At 43.5% G+C, this 19,895-nt stretch overlaps 4 protein-coding genes across 35 annotated transcripts in view; all 4 read left to right on the top strand.

Moving 5' to 3' along the window:
• Nucleotides 1-19,895, top strand: part of LOC117768880 (protocadherin gamma-A11-like) — a 253,231-nt gene that overhangs the window by 166,500 nt on the left and 66,836 nt on the right. For 2 of the 32 annotated variants that reach the window (XM_034597360.1, XM_034597340.1), the window contains exon 1: nucleotides 17,350-19,887. The exons of 26 other annotated variants lie outside the window; for them this stretch is intronic. In XM_034597360.1, the coding sequence (XP_034453251.1) occupies nucleotides 17,506-19,887 (2,382 nt within the window). In that variant the 5' untranslated portion in view covers nucleotides 17,350-17,505. Of the gene's footprint in view, nucleotides 1-2,269; nucleotides 2,466-4,559; nucleotides 7,153-17,349; nucleotides 19,888-19,895 lie in introns of those variants that run through there. 4 more of the 32 variants (XM_034597366.1, XM_034597325.1, XM_034597345.1 and 1 more) reach the window with 4 other exon arrangements.
• On the top strand, nucleotides 7,595-10,293 carry LOC117768903 (protocadherin beta-16-like). Its single transcript, XM_034597388.1, has one exon. It carries the CDS (start codon nucleotides 7,870-7,872, stop codon nucleotides 10,276-10,278), a length of 2,409 nt encoding a protein of 802 aa, XP_034453279.1. The 5' UTR covers nucleotides 7,595-7,869; the 3' UTR covers nucleotides 10,279-10,293.
• On the top strand, nucleotides 11,059-13,687 carry LOC117768902 (protocadherin beta-16-like). Its single transcript, XM_034597386.1, has one exon. The coding sequence runs from the start codon at nucleotides 11,249-11,251 to the stop codon at nucleotides 13,670-13,672; it is 2,424 nt and encodes an 807-aa protein (XP_034453277.1). The 5' UTR covers nucleotides 11,059-11,248; the 3' UTR covers nucleotides 13,673-13,687.
• Nucleotides 14,196-16,735, top strand: LOC117768900 (protocadherin beta-16-like). The gene has a single exon (XM_034597384.1). It carries the CDS (start codon nucleotides 14,279-14,281, stop codon nucleotides 16,718-16,720), a length of 2,442 nt encoding a protein of 813 aa, XP_034453275.1. The 5' UTR covers nucleotides 14,196-14,278; the 3' UTR covers nucleotides 16,721-16,735.

Here is a 19,895-nt window from a genome sequence, read left to right as displayed (position 1 = left end):
ACAAGATTTAGGTTTGGATTTAAAACGGCTGAAAACCGGAAAAGCTCGCTTGCATGTTGGAAACGGCGCCGAATATATCGAGCTGAATAAAGAAAGGGGCCTCCTTCTCATTCGGGAGAAAATAGACAGAGAGGCGTTATGCAAACAGACGAGTCCGTGCGCTTTACAGTTTCAAATTATTTTGGAGAACCCCATCGAGTTCTATCGTGTAACAGTAGAAATAACAGATATAAACGACAACGCTCCGATATTCAAAATGAACAGTATGTTATTTGAGATAAGTGAATCGGCTGTCAGGGGGGCTAAATTCGTATTAGAGAAAGCATTAGATACTGATGTTGGAGGAAATGGGCTCAAGAGCTACTCCCTTAATCCAACAGATAACTTCGTTTTAAAACTCAACGGAAACGCAGAGGGAGAAAAGGAGGTTGAGATGGTCTTGGAAAAACCTCTTGATCGTGAAAAACAAGAGCATCTGACTCTAACACTAACCGCCTTCGACGGAGGTGAACCTCAGCTCTCAGGGACAGTGAAAATTCACGTAACTGTATTAGATGCGAATGACAATGCCCCAGTATTTACGCAGTCAACATATAAAGCGAGTTTAATGGAAAACACTCCGAAGGGAACTTCATTAATGACTGTAGAGGCTAGAGACGTAGATCAGGGCGCAAATGGTTTAATAACGTACTCCTTATCTAGTAACACTGATGGGATTCTGGATTTATTTGAAATACACGGTGCAAGTGGTGAGGTACGTTTGATCGGAAAAGTAGATTATGAAACATCAAAACATTATCAGCTAAATGTTAAAGCAAGAGATCAAGGTGGGCTCACTGACTCCTGCAAAATACAATTTGACATAATTGATGTGAATGATAATGTTCCAATAATAGATTTGATGTCAACTACACAGTCTATACCGGAAGATTCTGCGATACAAACAGTTGTCGCTGTGATGAATGTGCATGATGCTGACTCAGATAATAACGGAGTGGTTAAATGTTTTCTGAGCGAGAATGTACCTTTAATCATTGAAAATGCATCAAATGTTTTTTATAGTATCGTCACAAACAGTGAGTTAGACAGAGAGAGATCCTCTGAGTATAATATCACAGTGACCTGCTCTGATGAGGGCGTGCCCTCCCTCTCCAGCAGCGTCACTCTCACCTTACAGATCTCTGACGTGAATGACAACGCGCCTGTCTTTGAGAGGAGCTCATATGAGGCCTACATTGTAGAAAACAACACACCAGGTCTCTCTGTATTCACAGTGAAAGCCAGAGACGCTGACTGGAACCAGAATGCCCGTGTTTCTTACATACTGGAGGACTCCTCTGTTAACGGAGTGCCAGTCTCCTCATATGTGTCCGTTAGTGCTGATAGTGGAGTCATCCATGCAGTGCGCTCTTTTGACTACGAGCAGATCAAAGATTTTCACTTCCGAGTCAAAGCTCAGGATGGAGGCTCTCCTCCACTGAGTAGCAACGTGACTGTGAAAATACTGATCCAGGACCAGAACGACAACCCCCCTCAGGTTCTGTACCCAGTCCAGACTGGTGGCTCTCTGGTGGCTGAACTGGTGCCTCGTTCAGCAGATGTGGGCTATCTCGTCACTAAAGTGGTGGCTGTTGATGTGGACTCTGGACAGAATGCCTGGCTCTCCTATAAACTGCTGAAAGCCACAGACAGGGCGCTGTTTGAAGTGGGCTCACAGAATGGAGAAATAAGAACTATCCGCCAAGTCACTGATAAAGACGCAGTGAAACAAAGACTGAGTGTTATAGTGGAGGACAACGGGCAGCCCTCTCGTTCAGCTACAGTCGTTGTTAACGTGGCGGTGGCGGACAGCTTCCCTGAAGTGCTGTCGGAGTTCACTGACTTTACGCACGACAAGGAGTACAACGACAACCTGACTTTTTACTTAGTGTTGGCTCTGGCTGTAGTTTCCTTCCTCTTCATCACGTGTGTAGTGGTTATTATCTCAGTGAAAATCTACAGATGGAGACAGTCTCGTGTCCTGTTTCACTCCAATCTCCCTGTGATTCCATATTATCCACCACGTTACTCAGACACTTTGGGGACAGGGACTCTCCAACACGTGTACAATTACGAGGTGTGCAGGACGACTGACTCCAGAAAGAGTGACTGTAAGTTCAGCGGAGCTGGTAGTCAGAACGTGCTGATAATGGACCCCAGTTCTACAGGGACGATGCAGCGGATACAGAGTGAAAAGAGCATCCTGGATGAACCAGACTCTCCTCTTGAGGTTGGTCTCAAGCACTAACACAAAATGTTGCATTAGCAGCACAGCTTGTTGTTTCTTTTCAGTAGTTTGCACCCAAAACTGGGGGATCTTGGAACTAATTACAATGCAATTGACTTATACTTCTTCCTGTTGTCATTTTCACTCTTACAATCAATCTTCTTTTGTGGTTTTAAAGCTACACCCTCAGTATCCACCTCTTCACATACTGTTTTATTGTTTGTTTATAGCAACATTACAGTTTTGACCCTGTGTGTCCTTGTCTTTACAATGTCAACCTTTGAAAGTCTTAAGTTGCTTGAGAACTACAGGGACTCATGTGGAAACTAATTTAAAAGTTGCATATACCACGCTGAATTTCAAACTTAGATTTTTTATATCAGCAATGTTGTAATCAGTTGCTATGCCTTATTGCACTAGAGTAAAAACTAGTGATAAATATCTAAGTGTTAAGGTTGTCTTTAGCTGTCGGGCAACTAAAATCTCTAAACGTTGTGTTCAATACAAGTTTCAAGTCAGCAGGACTTGGTAAAAGCAACATATTTTCTGATAATCTACTGTCTCTACTTTTGGCAACACACAAGGCTTTGATTAGATAGACAATGGTGCTGAGCTTTAGATTGTGCTAACACATACTATTTCTGGAATTTACAGTTAACCTGCTTACTCATATCCACAAATAGTTAACTTTTCAAGTAACGTAATTTTTCGGTTAATGTCTTGTGTGCAAATTTGCTTTAGATGAAAATTGAGGTAAACTGAAAAATTGACCAGATACATTTTTTTAGCTGAGCTGTTCGTGTTGCTGACTTCTTCATCAGCTATTTCCACCCTATATATTATACATTCAGCACCAGGGCCGTGGACAGCACTTTCAGCTTTGTCCCTCACAAAGCACCAAGATAATCGATGAAGAATTATTCCCAGTCAGTCCATCACTCCAAAACACATATCCACATTCTCATTTATTGGCAATTGTTGTGTTTCTAGAATCCCTTGGCCTACAGGAAATATTCTGTTTTGTAGCTAAAGACTGGGTGGATTAGGGGGCTGCTATGAGCTCTGAAATGAGCTGTGTTTTCTTGTTATTCGGACCATGAACACTTCCGAGCACAAGGTTGGCCTAGCTGTACTTGCATAGTGGAAAACATATTGTCTCAAGCAAAAATCTTGCTGTCTTTGTTGTCTGAAATATCCACCTGTTGTTGATAACATATTGGTCATGAGGGAGGAGACACCCACGTCATTAGATGCATATGTTGAGATTTGCTGCGATTACAGTCCTCCTATCTCTGATGATGTTAAGTATGTTCAGTATGGCTCAGTGAAACATAATAAGTCACTCACTCTGAATTCCTGCTCCATCTTTATTCAGAGAACTGCGTGTTTGAAGGGATAGAGCTGTGGAAGGGAAACAAAATTGTTTAAAGACGTAGAACAAGACATCACTTTGATTTACAGTCAAACTCTGTGTTCAGCAAGTGGCAAATAGTAAGTAATTAGTATACTGTCATTTTAAATGTTAGGAGGATCATGTAAAAAAATTGTATTGCTGGGTACATATGGTGATAAGTTATCTTGTGCTTTATCTGTTTACCCAACAACAAGCTCAGCCAAACATGTTCAATTGCCTATAACTTATCAGCATGGTAAAGTTTTTGTCGTGGCTGAACAGCAGTACATTAATTTTTGTAATGTGCTGAAGTCTATAGGATGTTTCTTTCCCGTGCTCAATTTATCATAACAGCAAAACATGTATTATTTAGATATTTATGAACACAATTTACCAAGCTCTGATGGTGCCTTTTTCCCTGCAATTTCATGTAAAAAAATGTTACTCAAGTGAATTTGTTTAATATCTGACTTAGTTTAAAGGGTGACTGTTAATTATTCTATATTTCCAAGATAACCTTTTAGGATTTAACTGTTTCTGATTAACTAAACATGCTTTTATTTTCTACTAAATAACTTAAAGGAAAAAAAGTACATTGCTACCACAACAACTGCACTCTCAACCCAGTTATGTCTACATGATGTAATTTGCCTTTAAGTATCATTTCACTTGAGTAAAGTGATTATACAACCCCCCCTGTAAAGTGAAGCGTTGCTCAGGAATCAAACAGAGTGGTGTGATCTATTTGTTTTATAAAGACTGCGAGTCCTATGTATTTCCTTATACTGAGCGTCCTATACTGCACATTGCAGTTTCCTGCAGTGCAAGTCTTTGGACTCTCAGGGCCGCTGTTGACCAGCGCAGAAGCTTCTCCTTTCATTTTGTGACATGAAACTGAGACAGAGACGCACACAGCACACTGGCGTCGTTGCAGAAACCCGGACTTATCGGCGTTGCGAGTCGTTTTTCTCGGATTCAGAAAAAAACCCGCGGATTTTATCAATCTCCCTCTCACACGCTTTGTGATTGAGGAACATTTGAGGCTTTGTGGAATACAGTACCTTTTACATCTGCAGGACTCGTCGAAGATAAAATGTGGGAGAGAACAATGAGACGGCAAGTACTGTTGTTTGTCTCGCTCTTTTCCCTCAGCTCAGTCTTCGGGCAGGTCACCTACTCCGTTCCAGAGGAGATGACAAAGGGCTCTCTAGTTGGTAACATAGCGCAGGATTTAGGGTTGGACGTAAAAAGACTGAAGTCGGGCAAAGCTCGCATTTATACGGAGGACAATGCAGACTACATCGAGCTGAATAAAGACAGAGGAGCCCTGCTTGTGAAGGAGAGGATCGACAGAGAGGCGCTGTGCGGGCAGACAACACCTTGTGCATTACATCTTCAAATTACACTGGAGGACCCTATTGAATTCTTTTCTGTTACAGTTGAAATTAATGATATTAACGATAATGCACCGAGCTTCAAAAAGGAGGAGAGGAAATTTAGGATCAGTGAGTCTGCTGTTATTGGAGCGAAATTTGTACTCGAGAGAGCCGTGGATCTAGATGTGGGTGTTAACGGATTGCAGGGTTATTCGCTAAAACCTACAGACAATTTTCAACTAAAACTTCACAATCAGCAAGATGGTAGTAAAATAGTGGAAATGATTTTGAAAAAACAACTAGATAGAGAAGCGCAAGAGCATCTCTCCTTGACGCTCACAGCTACTGATGGGGGTGGTCCTCAGCTGTCGGGAACAATGCGAATAGAAATTTCAGTGCTAGACGTCAATGACAATGCCCCAGTTTTTACGCAGGAAATATATAAGGCAACCGTTGTGGAGACTGCTCCTAAAGGTACCGTTTTGAGTACAGTTAGTGCTGTAGATGCAGACGAAGGTTCCAATGGAAAAGTGTCGTATTCAATAACAAACACGTTAGGTGATGGCCCTGTCATGTTTAAAATTGACGAAGACAGTGGTGTTGTAGCTTTAGCCGGAAGCCTGGATTATGAAAAAGCACAGCACTATGAAATACACGTACAAGCTAGTGATGATGGAGGACTAACAGATTCATGTAAGATTATTGTTGACGTTACAGATACGAACGACAATCACCCCTCAATTAATGTAATGTCTAAGACGAATTCGATATCAGAAAATACCAGGCCAGGAACTGTAGTAACTATATTTAATGTTCAAGATCCTGACTCTGGAGAAAATGGAAAAGTCTCATGCAATATCGAAGAGCACATGCCATTTCTGATGAAAACAACGTCGAAAAAATTCTTTAGCCTCGTGACAGACAGTGAATTAGACCGAGAGAGATCCTCAGAGTATAATATCACAGTGAGCTGCTCTGATGAGGGAGTGCCCTCCCTCTCCAGCAGCATCACTCTCACCTTACAGATCTCTGACGTGAATGACAACGCGCCTGTCTTTGAGAGGAGCTCATATGAGGCCTACATTGTAGAAAACAACACACCAGGTCTCTCTGTATTCACAGTGAAAGCCAGAGACGCTGACTGGAACCAGAATGCCCGTGTTTCTTACATACTGGAGGACTCCTCTGTTAACGGAGTGCCAGTCTCCTCATACGTGTCCGTTAGTGCTGATAGTGGAGTCATCCATGCAGTGCGCTCTTTTGACTACGAGCAGATCAAAGATTTTCACTTCCGAGTCAAAGCTCAGGATGGAGGCTCTCCTCCACTCAGTAGCAACGTGACTGTGAAAATACTGATCCAGGACCAGAACGACAACCCCCCTCAGGTTCTGTACCCAGTCCAGACTGGTGGCTCTCTGGTGGCTGAACTGGTGCCTCGTTCAGCAGATGTGGGCTACCTGGTCACTAAAGTGGTGGCTGTTGATGTGGACTCTGGACAGAATGCCTGGCTCTCCTATAAACTGCAGAAAGCCACAGACAGGGCGCTGTTTGAAGTGGGCTCACAGAATGGAGAAATAAGAACTATCCGCCAAGTCACTGATAAAGACGCAGTGAAACAAAGACTGAGTGTTATAGTGGAGGACAACGGGCAGCCCTCTCGTTCAGCTACAGTCGTTGTTAACGTGGCGGTGGCGGACAGCTTCCCTGAAGTGCTGTCGGAGTTCACTGACTTTACGCAAGACAAGGAGTACAACGACAACCTGACTTTTTACTTGGTGTTGGCTCTGGCTGTAGTTTCCTTCCTCTTCATCACGTGTGTAGTGGTTATTATCTCAGTGAAAATCTACAGATGGAGACAGTCTCGCGTCCTGTTTCACTCAAATCTCCCTGTGATTCCATATTATCCACCACGTTACTCAGACACGTTGGGGACAGGGACTCTCCAACACGTGTACAATTACGAGGTGTGCAGGACGACTGACTCCAGAAAGAGTGACTGTAAGTTCGGAATAGCTGGTAGTCAGAACGTGCTCATAATGGACCCCAGTTCTACAGGGACGATGCAGCGGATACAGAGTGAAAAGAGCATCCTGGATGAACCAGACTCTCCTCTGGAGGTTAGAAAACTTTAACATTCATACATTTTCTATTAATAATTCAAATGTAAGGGTATTAATGCACTATGTTTATAATCAGTAGTTTTCAGTGGGAGACAATATATATAAATGTCTCAGTTTCTCTGTAAAGCCCCACCATTCCTGTTCAGCACCATGGAGAGCGACACTCAACACCAGTGAATACGTTGCCCATGTATCTTTGGTCTTGGCTTCATTTGTTTATATATATTATGAAAGTAACGTTCTTCAGTTACATAAAACAACTCTTTTCTGATTACAACACTTAATATGATATAAACAACACTTATCAAGTGTGACCATCAAAGTATTTATTTGAGAATATTAAAGTAGTTATTTAAGAGTTCAATTTACTCCGTTTTTTTCTCGCTCGTTTGACAGTGTGACTTTGGACTTTATTTATTCATATTACATGTAATTTGCTCGGTCAACTCAAAGGGTCGCTGTTGGCAAACGAGTTGCTGTATAACTACATGTTATTTGTGTCTGTGTCCTGCCTCTTCGAGTCGATACGTTGGGCACAATCAGAAAAAGGCAGAGTGAACAGTCTGCGCTCATAAAACGCCCTGACAAAGGTTTTACCGGACACATTGCTGAGCTTTGCATAGCTGGATTTTGGACGTATTCCTCTTTTTGTCACTAACTTCACATCGACTGCAACGGAGACGTTTTTCTTTTAATGATACAGGAAACGAATCGATGTCGGAAAGAACAATGAGACGGCAAGTACTGTTGTTTCTCTCGGTGCTCTGTCTCAGCTACGTGGTCGGGCAGGTCAGCTACTCCATCCCCGAAGAAATGGCCAAAGGCTCTGTGGTTGGTAACATAGCGCACGATTTAGGTTTAGATCTTAAACGGTTAAAATCAGGCAAAGCTCGGGTGTATACGGGCGGCGGTGCACAGTACATCGGGCTGAATAAAGAACGGGGAGTCCTCCTTATACAAGAGAGGATAGACAGAGAGGCTTTATGTGGAGAGACGACGCCTTGTGCTTTACATTTCCAGTTAATTCTGGAAAATCCAATGGAGTTGTTCCGTGTTACTGTGGAGATTACAGATATAAACGACAATACTCCTAGTTTTACAAACGCAGAAAAACGCTTTGAAATCAGCGAGTCCGCCGTTATAGGATCGAAATTCGTATTACAGAAAGCTATTGATTCCGACATCGGTATTAATGGCTTACAACATTACGCACTTACTCCAACAGATAACTTTGCATTGAAACTAGAAAACCAGGCAGACGGGAGTAAAAAGGCAGAGATGGTGCTGCAGAAGCCTCTGGATCGAGAAAAGCAGAATCACATTTCGTTGTTACTCACTGCAGTAGATGGAGGAGAGCCGCAGATGTCAGGGACAATGCAGATATTTATCAATGTGTTGGATGCGAACGACAACGCACCCACATTCGCTAAACCACTGTACAGAGCAAAAATACTCGAAAATTCTCCAAAAGGCACCAGCGTAACGACTGTCAGTGCCTCTGATAAAGATATTGGCTCGAACGGAGAATTATCATATCTGATATCTCCCAGCAAACGGCTTTTATATGAATTATTTAAGATTGACTCGAAAAGTGGTGAAATTGTCCTAATCGGTGAAATAGATTATGAAAAAGCAAATGTTTATCAGATCGATATTGAGGTTACAGACAGCGGGGGACTCTCTGATTCCACGAAGGTGATAGTTGACGTTATTGATATAAATGACAATAATCCTCACATAAACATTGTTTCTAAATCTGAATCTATTCTTGAGGACTCGCCTCCAAACACTGTAATTGCAATGTTGAGCATAAGTGACCCAGATTCGGAGAATAATGGAAAAGTGCAGTGTAACATAGACAATAACATTCCTTTCAAAATACAAACAACACTAAATGGATTTTATACCTTGATTACAGAGGTCGCTTTAGACAGAGAGCTCGCTTCTCGATATAATATCACAGTGACCTGCTCTGATGAGGGAGTGCCCTCCCTCTCCAGCAGCGTCACTCTCACCTTACAGGTCTCTGACGTAAATGACAACGCGCCTGTCTTTGAGAGGAGCTCATATGAGGCCTACATTGTAGAAAACAACACACCAGGTCTCTCTGTATTCACAGTGAAAGCCAGAGACGCTGACTGGAACCAGAATGCCCGTGTTTCTTACATACTGGAGGACTCCTCTGTTAACGGAGTGCCAGTCTCCTCATATGTGTCCGTTAGTGCTGATAGTGGAGTCATCCATGCAGTGCGCTCTTTTGACTACGAGCAGATCAAAGATTTTCACTTGCGAGTCAAAGCTCAGGATGGAGGCTCTCCTCCACTCAGTAGTAACGTGACTGTGAAAATACTGATCCAGGACCAGAACGACAACCCCCCTCAGGTTCTGTACCCAGTCCAGACTGGTGGCTCTCTGGTGGCTGAACTGGTGCCTCGTTCAGCAGATGTGGGCTATCTGGTCACTAAAGTGGTGGCTGTTGATGTGGACTCTGGACAGAATGCCTGGCTCTCCTATAAACTACAGAAAGCCACAGACAGGGCGCTGTTTGAAGTGGGCTCACAGAATGGAGAAATAAGAACTATCCGCCAAGTCACTGATAAAGACGCAGTGAAACAAAGACTGAGTGTTATAGTGGAGGACAACGGGCAGCCCTCTCGTTCAGCTACAGTCGTTGTTAACGTGGCGGTGGCGGACAGCTTCCCGGAAGTGCTGTCGGAGTTCACTGACTTTACGCACGACAAGGAGTACAACGACAACCTGACTTTTTACTTAGTGTTGGCTCTGGCTGTAGTTTCCTTCCTCTTCATCACGTGTGTAGTGGTTATTATCTCAGTGAAAATCTACAGATGGAGACAGTCTCGCGTCCTCTATCACTCCAATCTCCCTGTGATTCCATATTATCCACCACGTTACTCAGACACTTTGGGGACAGGGACTCTCCAGCACGTGTACAATTACGAGGTGTGCAGGACGACTGACTCCAGAAAGAGTGACTGTAAGTTCGCCAGAGCTGGTAGTCAGAACGTGCTGATAATGGACCCCAGTTCTACAGGGACGATGCAGCGGATTCAGAGTGAAAAAAACATCCTTGACGAACCAGACTCTCCTCTAGAGGTGAGTTAAATAGGGCTCAACTGTAACTTTACCGTGTTTGCATTTTTTTGTACTTACTATTATCGTATACTGGGCGCTGAATGTAGTCAGCACCATGGACAGAGACATTGTTATTCCCTCTAAGCTTTTCTTATTTTTCCATTGGCACGTGTGTTTGCAAGCACATGTGTGTTTTTATATGCAGTGGGTTTGGTGTTTGTCCACCATTTCCTTGATATAGTGCTTGGAATGATTGTTACTTCATATTAACTTTGTTGAATACTGATAACCTAATATTTTACGGTTAACCCACCAGCTGTTTATGTAATACAACCCTTAGCCTTTATTCTATCTATCTATCTATCTATCTATCTATCTATCTATCTATCTATCATACATCTACACATCTATATATCGATACATCCATACATCTAAACACACACAGCTATACATGCAAATAAACATACATACATACAGTACATGCAGTTCATTCATACATACTCTATATCATACAATTATTTGACCCTCAATCATTGGTGATAGATATTGTGTGAGTTTACCTTTCTATTGTACATTATAATCACTGAATATTATTTATTTTACCCTGAGCCATATGGAAATTAGGTCTTTGGTGTTTAATTCTGGCTATTAGATTCCTCTCTCCTGGAACATATACAAAGGTATCCTCTCCAGTACAGAGTTTTTTTTTTTTTGCCCAGGATTTGTCTGTAGTTCATTACAGTGTACTCTTAGGGCCGCTGTTGACCAGCGTGTTGATGTTTTCCAGCAGATTTAAAGAGAAACGTCCCCCATCACGATGATATCAGACAGAGAAAGAAAGGCAGGGTTATAACGTCGACGCACACTAAAAAGGACAACGGTGCAGTGGCTCTTGTTTAACCGATGTGGATTCATATTGTTTGACTTCTGGATTTCTAATGGACTATACATTTTCTGCCTTTTTGGGACACTATTCATCGTAGTAAATTGCGCGAGGACAATGTCGGGCAGAACAATGAGACGGCAAGTACTGTGGTTTTTCCTGGTCCTTTATGTCAGTTCAGGACTCGGCCAAGTCAGCTACTCCATCCCTGAGGAAATGCCGAGTGGCTCTTTAGTCGGTAATATAGCTCAGGATTTGGGTTTAGATGTAAAACGACTGAAATCAGGCAAAGCTCGTGTTTATACGGGGGACAGTGCGGGGTACATCCAGCTGAACAAGGAACGAGGAGTCCTCCTTGTCAAAGACAGAATCGACAGAGAAGCGATCTGCAGACAAACGACGCCCTGTGCTTTACATTTTCAGATTATTTTAGAGAACCCGATGGAGTTCTACAGCGTCACTGTCGAAATAACAGACATAAATGATAATCCGCCCACATTTGAAAAAAACGAAGTCAGTTTCAAGATCAGCGAATCTGCTGTTATTGGAGCTAAATTTGTTTTAGATAGAGCAATAGATCTTGATGTCGGCAAAAATGGTCTTCAGAAATACGAGCTTAAGCCCACGGATAATTTTGTTCTTAAACGGGACAGTCATGGTGACGGAACAGAAAAGACAGAAATGATTTTACAGAAGCCTCTCGACAGAGAAAAGGAGGAGTTGGTGTCTTTGGTTTTAACAGCCTTTGACGGAGGAGACCCGCAGATGTCGGGAACAATTCGCATTTTCATCACAGTGTTAGATGTCAATGATAATGCACCTGTTTTTTCACAGTCCACCTACACAGCCACTGTTTTTGAAAATGCCCCAGAAGGGACAGCTGTCACCAGCGTGACTGCAACAGATGCAGACCACGGAGCGAATGGTCGGTTAAAATATTCAATCGCCAACAGTTTAGATCAAGCTCATGCATTGTTTCAGATAAACGAAGACAGTGGTGAAATTAGGTTGATTGGAAATATCGATTATGAAACTGCGCGGAATTACCATATCAACATACGTGCTAGTGATGATGGTGGACTTACAGATTCATGTAAAGTCATTGTTGAAGTAGTGGATATGAACGACAACAAACCAACTATTAATATAATGTCGAAGTCAAACGTGATATCTGAACACTCTAAACCGAAAACTGTTGTAGCGATGATGAACGTTCAAGACCCGGATTCAAATGAAAACGGTAAAGTTAACTGTTTTATCAACGATAACACTCCATTGACCATAATGTCGACATCAAATAAATTCTATAGTTTAGTGACAGACAGTGAATTAGACCGAGAGAGATCCTCTGAGTATAATATCACAGTGACCTGCTCTGATGAGGGAGTGCCCTCCCTCTCCAGCAGCGTCACTCTCACCTTACAGATCTCTGACGTGAATGACAACGCACCTGTCTTTGAGAGGAGCTCATATGAGGCCTACATTGTAGAAAACAACACACCAGGTCTCTCTGTATTCACAGTGAAAGCCAGAGACGCTGACTGGAACCAGAATGCCCGTGTTTCTTACATACTGGAGGACTCCTCTGTTAACGGATTGCCAGTCTCCTCATATGTGTCCGTTAGTGCTGATAGTGGAGTCATTCATGCAGTGCGCTCTTTTGACTACGAGCAGATCAAAGATTTTCACTTCCGAGTCAAAGCTCAGGATGGAGGCTCTCCTCCACTCAGTAGCAACGTGACTGTGAAAATACTGATCCAGGACCAGAACGACAACCCCCCTCAGGTTCTGTACCCAGTCCAGACTGGTGGCTCTCTGGTGGCTGAACTGGTGCCTCGTTCAGCAGATGTGGGCTATCTGGTCACTAAAGTGGTGGCTGTTGATGTGGACTCTGGACAGAATGCCTGGCTCTCCTATAAACTGCAGAAAGCCACAGACAGGGCGCTGTTTGAAGTGGGCTCACAGAACGGAGAAATAAGAACTATCCGCCAAGTCACTGATAAAGACGCAGTGAAACAAAGACTGAGTGTTATAGTGGAGGACAACGGGCAGCCCTCTCGTTCAGCTACAGTCGTTGTTAACGTGGCGGTGGCGGACAGCTTCCCGGAAGTGCTGTCGGAGTTCACTGACTTTACGCACGACAAGGAGTACAACGACAACCTGACTTTTTACTTAGTGTTGGCTCTGGCTGTAGTTTCCTTCCTCTTCATCACGTGTGTAGTGGTTATTATCTCAGTGAAAATCTACAGGTGGAGACAGTCTCGCGTCCTGTTTCACTCAAATCTCCCTGTGATTCCATATTATCCACCACGTTACTCAGACACTTTGGGGACAGGGACTCTCCAACATGTGTACAATTACGAGGTGTGCAGGACGACTGACTCCAGAAAGAGTGACTGTAAGTTCGGCGGAGCTGGTAGTCAGAACGTGCTGATAATGGACCCCAGTTCTACAGGGACGATGCAGCGGATACAGAGTGAAAAGAGCATCCTGGATGAACCAGACTCTCCTCTTGAGGTTAGACTGCAAAGTTTATACTGAATACTTACATTTTTGTATTTTTAAGTGACCATTATTTCTTGTTTCTATTTCATATAAAACGTATGTTTTTTTCTTATTATTTGTTTGGATGACAAAGAGCTCGAGTAAATAGAAACGATATTTTGTTCCTTGCACTCATTTGAATCTCACTGAAGTTTCAACCACTATTAACAATATTCTGTAAATAAGTAAATCATATTTTCTAGGACTTAAAAGGATTTTTCCGACACCAGCCCATTAGTCTTCTTCTTCTACTACTAATACTATTACTATTACTATTATTACTACTAATAATAATAATAATAATAATAATAATATGCTCACTTATGTTTAGTTTTTTGCATAACTCGCAACATTCTCGTCCCCCTTACCCCAACATTTGCTGTTTGGTGAATTGAACAGAAAGGGCCGCTATTGGCCAGAGTGTGGCAGTCTTAGATAGGGCTAGTAACTGTACCTCCCCCTTCGACTGTGACATGTTAGACAATAAAACAGGCACCAATCCCCTGCCTTCATTTAAGCAGAAACCTGCTCACGGACATGGAAAGCGGATATTTGTGTTCATAATCTCTTGGAAATACAATCGGACATTTTAAGGATATTCCTATGGATTACAATTTTATGAAAAGGACACAGGAATACTCCGACAAAATAATGTTACGGCAAGTACTGTTGTTCATCTTGGCGCTGTCTGTATCCTCGGTGTTCGGGCAGGTCAGCTACTCCATTCCCGAGGAAATGGAGAAAGGTTCATTAGTGTGTAATGTCGCTCAGGATTTAGGTGTGGATATGAAACGGCTCAAATCAGGCAGAGCTCGTATTCATTCCGGAGACAGTGCAGAATATGTCGAGCTGAACAGAGAGAGGGGAGTCCTCGTCATCAAAGAGAGAATAGACAGAGAGACGTTGTGCGGAGAGACGACGCCTTGTGCTGTACATCTGCAGATGATTCTGGAAAACCCGATGGAATTGTTCCGCATAACGATTGAAATCACAGACATAAACGACAACGCTCCCAGCTTTGCATCGAGCGAGAAACGATTTGAAATCAGCGAGTCGGCGGTTATCGGGTCTAAATTCGTGCTGGAGAAAGCCATCGATGCTGATATAGGTGAAAATAGTCTCCAAAGCTATTCGCTCAATCCAACCAACAATTTCGCATTGAAACTAGAGAATCAAGCAGACGGGAGTAAAAAGGTAGAGATGGTGCTACAGAAGCCACTCGACCGAGAGCAGCAGGAGCAGATATCACTGCTATTAACGGCTCTAGATGGTGGAAAGCCGCGTATGTCTGGAACAATGCAGATAATTGTGAACGTGTTAGATGTAAACGACAACGCACCGGTCTTTACTAAGTCTGTATACAAGGCAACTATAACCGAGAATTCCCCGCGAGGCACCAGTGTCATTACTGTCAGTGCATCTGACAAAGACGGGGGCTCAAATGCAGTAATTTCATACGCAATTTCAAATAGCAGGCGTCGTTTATCTGATCTGTTTCAGATTAATAGAAAAACCGGAGAGGTCATTTTGATCGGTGAAATTGATTATGAAAAAAACAAGCTCTTCCAAATTGATATCGAGGCTATAGATAACGGTGGACTCTCTGATTCCAGTAAGATCATAATTGATGTTATTGATATCAATGACAACAGCCCTCAGTTAAAAATACTGTCTAAATCAGACACCATTTTAGAAGATTCTCCTGACAATACTGTCATCGCTATGCTCAGCGTGAATGACCCTGATTCTGAGAGGAATGGAGAGGTGAAGTGTAATATTAATGATGACATTCCGTTTAAAATACATAACACAATGAGTGGATTTTATAGTTTAGTGTCAGAGGTAGCTTTGGATAGAGAAGCCGCTTCCCAATATAATATCACAGTGAGCTGCTCTGATGAGGGAGTGCCCTCCCTCTCCAGCAGCGTCACTCTCACCTTACAGATCTCTGACGTGAATGACAACGCGCCTGTCTTTGAGAGGAGCTCATATGAGGCCTACATTGTAGAAAACAACACACCAGGTCTCTCTGTATTCACAGTGAAAGCCAGAGACGCTGACTGGAACCAGAATGCCCGTGTTTCTTACATACTGGAGGACTCCTCTGTTAACGGAGTGCCAGTCTCCTCATATGTGTCCGTTAGTGCTGATAGTGGAGTCATCCATGCAGTGCGCTCTTTTGACTACGAGCAGATCAAAGATTTTCACTTCCGAGTCAAAGCTCAGGATGGAGGCTCTCCTCCACTCAGTAGCAACGTGACTGTGAAAATACTGATCCAGGACCAGAACGACAACCCCCCTCAGGTTCTGTACCCAGTCCAGACTGGTGGCTCTCTTGTGGCTGAACTGGTGCCTCGTTCAGCAGATGTGGGCTATCTGGTCACTAAAGTGGTGGCTGTGGATGTGGACTCTGGACAGAATGCCTGGCTCTCCTATAAACTGCAGAAAGCCACAGACAGGGCGTTGTTTGAAGTGGGCTCACAGAATGGAGAAATAAGAACTATCCGCCAAGTCACTGATAAAGACGCAGTGAAACAAAGACTGAGTGTTATAGTGGAGGACAACGGGCAGCCCTCTCGTTCAGCTACAGTCGTTGTTAACGTGGCGGTGGCGGACAGCTTCCCGGAAGTGCTGTCGGAGTTCACTGACTTTACGCACGACAAGGAGTACAACGACAACCTGACTTTTTACTTGGTGTTGGCTCTGGCTGTAGTTTCCTTCCTCTTCATCACGTGTGTAGTGGTTATTATCTCAGTGAAAATCTACAGGTGGAGACAGTCCCGCGTCCTGTTTCACTCAAACCTCCCTGTGATTCCATATTATCCACCACGTTACTCGGACACTTTGGGGACAGGGACTCTCCAACACGTGTACAATTACGAGGTGTGCAGGACGACTGACTCCAGAAAGAGTGACTGTAAGTTCGGCGGAGCTGGTAGTCAGAACGTGCTGATAATGGACCCCAGTTCTACAGGGACGATGCAGCGGATACAGAGTGAAAAGAGCATCCTGGATGAACCAGACTCTCCTCTAGAGGTTAGTTAAAAGGGGCTAAATTGTCACTGTAAGGGTTTTCCATTCTCTTCGTTTGTAATGTACCATACCGGGCGACACATTCTGTCAGTACCATGGACAGAGGTGCCACACTCTCCTCTGTAGGTTGGTAGTTAGGGGTTAAGTTAATTGCTTTCATGCCATTTAAAACTGTTTAGTTTGTTACAAGGCATCATGTTGGCTACATTTCAGTACCTTGGACAGCGACCACAAAAGTACAGCTCCTTTTTTTACTCTCCTCCTCCATGTGTTTTTCTGTAGTAGCCTCTCCGGTATTTATAACAGTTTTATAACACATTACTAATCATTCATATTCATATCATAGTAATCAAGTATTTTGAGATTCTTACTTTATTTTGAAAATAATAATACTACTAATTGTGGTAATTTACACATATGTGAGCTTTCAGTGTTTTTTTCTCTTACTGTTGCATTTAAAAAAATACATGGCGTTATTGTTGCTTTTCGTATGTACTTTCACAATTTGAACTCACTGGGCCGCTGTTGCCCAGCGTGTAGCGGTGGAGCAATGCTTTTGGAAGATATCCTCCCCGCCATCATTCTGGCACAATACTGAGGCTCAGGCTCAGATGTACAATTCCCTTCTCGGAGATCAGACCCTACGATCCACAGGCATCACCAACCTGGATTATATTTTTCTGCTGTATGGACTAAAACCAAATTCTCTTCAGTTTTTGTTTACATGGGTGGAATCTTACTGCTAAAACGGAATAACACGCTCTATCTGTTGTGCTACAGAGGTATCGGCCAGAACAATGAAACGGCAAGTACTGTTGTTGATCTCCATCTTTTGCCTGCGTCCTGTGCGCGGACAGGTCAGCTACTCAATTCCGGAGGAAATGGCAAAAGCCTCTTTGGTCGGTAACATTGCACAAGATCTAGGTTTAGACGTCAAACGGCTGCGGTCCGGTAAAGCTCGTATTTACACGGGAGACAGCGCTCAGTACATCGAGCTGAATAGAGACAGGGGAGTCCTCCTCGTTAAAGAAAAAATAGACCGTGAAGCGCTCTGCAGACAGACAACGCCTTGCGCTCTGCATTTTCAAATTACGTTGGAGAACCCATTAGAATTATTCCCGGTTACTGTAGAAATCACTGACATCAATGACAACGCTCCACTTTTTCAAAAGGAGGAGAGGAGATTTGAAATAAGCGAGACTGCCGTCATCGGCTCTAAGTTCTTGCTAGAGAAAGCGATTGACCCCGATATCGGAGTAAATGGTCTTCAGAGATACACTCTAAAGCCGAGTGAGAATTTTGCGCTTAAACTGCATTCTCAGTTCGATGGAAGCAATAAGGTAGAAATGGTTTTACAAAAGCCTTTGGACCGAGAGAAACAAGAACACATATCGTTAGTGTTGACTGCGGAGGACGGAGGAGAACCACAGAGGACAGGAACAATGCAGATTCACGTGACTGTGTTGGATGCAAACGACAATGCCCCTGTCTTCGGTAAACAGGTTTACAAAGCAAGTATTACAGAAAACTCCGCAATAGGAACACTCGTTACTAAGGTCAGTGCTTCAGATGCAGACAAAGGCTCAAACGGCGAGGTTACATACGCCATAGGGAATAGCATGGATACCGTTTCAAAATTATTTCACATTAACAGTCAAGGTGAGGTGATACTAGATGGTGCAATAGACTATGAAAAAGAAAAACATTATCACATCGACATAGAAGCGGTCGATCAGGGCGGACTCTCAGATTCAAGTAAGATAATTATTGATGTAATTGACGTGAACGACAATAGCCCTATTGTAAATATGATATCAACATCAGGCTCAGTACCGGAGGACTCGGCCCAAAAAACTGTAATAGCTCTAATGAGTGTTAATGACCCTGATTCTGACACTAATGGCAAAGTCCAATGTGTTATAAATGAAAACATGCCATTTGAAATTAAATTTACCTCTAATAATTTCTATAGCCTGCTAACAGACAGTGAATTAGACAGAGAGAGATCCTCTGAGTATAATATCACAGTGACCTGCTCTGATGAGGGCGTGCCCTCCCTCTCCAGCAGCGTCACTCTCACCTTACAGATCTCTGACGTGAATGACAACGCGCCTGTCTTTGAGAGGAGCTCATATGAGGCCTACATTGTAGAAAACAACACACCAGGTCTCTCTGTATTCACAGTGAAAGCCAGAGACGCTGACTGGAACCAGAATGCCCGTGTTTCTTACATACTGGAGGACTCCTCTGTTAACGGAGTGCCAGTCTCCTCATATGTGTCCGTTAGTGCTGATAGTGGAGTCATCCATGCAGTGCGCTCTTTTGACTACGAGCAGATCAAAGATTTTCACTTCCGAGTCAAAGCTCAGGATGGAGGCTCTCCTCCACTCAGTAGTAACGTGACTGTGAAAATACTGATCCAGGACCAGAACGACAACCCCCCTCAGGTTCTGTACCCAGTCCAGACTGGTGGCTCTGTGGTGGCTGAACTGGTGCCTCGTTCAGCAGATGTGGGCTATCTGGTCACTAAAGTGGTGGCTGTTGATGTGGACTCTGGACAGAACGCCTGGCTCTCCTATAAACTGCAGAAAGCCACAGACAGGGCGCTGTTTGAAGTGGGCTCACAGAATGGAGAAATAAGAACTATCCGCCAAGTCACTGATAAAGACGCAGTGAAACAAAGACTGAGTGTTATAGTGGAGGACAACGGGCAGCCCTCTCGTTCCGCTACAGTCGTTGTTAACGTGGCGGTGGCGGACAACTTCCCGGAAGTGCTGTCGGAGTTCACTGACTTTACGCACGACAAGGAGTACAACGACAACCTGACTTTTTACTTAGTGTTGGCTCTGGCTGTAGTTTCCTTCCTCTTCATCACGTGTGTAGTGGTTATTATCTCAGTGAAAATCTACAGATGGAGACAGTCTCGCGTCCTGTTTCACTCCAATCTCCCTGTGATTCCATATTATCCACCACGTTACTCAGACACTTTGGGGACAGGGACTCTCCAGCACGTGTACAATTACGAGGTGTGCAGGACGACTGACTCCAGAAAGAGTGACTGTAAGTTCGGAGGAGCTGGTAGTCAGAACGTGCTGATAATGGACCCCAGTTCTACAGGGACGATGCAGCGGATACAGGGTGAAAAGAGCATCCTGGACGAACCAGACTCTCCTCTAGAGGTTAGACC

The sequence above is a fragment of the Hippoglossus hippoglossus genome, chromosome 10 (genome assembly GCF_009819705.1).
Source record: "Hippoglossus hippoglossus isolate fHipHip1 chromosome 10, fHipHip1.pri, whole genome shotgun sequence".
Classification (NCBI taxonomy): Eukaryota; Metazoa; Chordata; class Actinopteri; order Pleuronectiformes; family Pleuronectidae; genus Hippoglossus; species Hippoglossus hippoglossus.
This window is presented reverse-complemented; position numbering and strand designations above follow the sequence as displayed.

Excerpts from the sequence above, each read along its gene's own strand:
- LOC117768902 (XM_034597386.1), top strand. The coding sequence starts at position 11,249 with ATGTCGGGCAGAACAATGAGACGGCAAGTACTGTGGTTTTTCCTGGTC.
- LOC117768900 (XM_034597384.1), top strand. The coding sequence starts at position 14,279 with ATGGATTACAATTTTATGAAAAGGACACAGGAATACTCCGACAAAATA.
- LOC117768903 (XM_034597388.1), top strand. The coding sequence starts at position 7,870 with ATGTCGGAAAGAACAATGAGACGGCAAGTACTGTTGTTTCTCTCGGTG.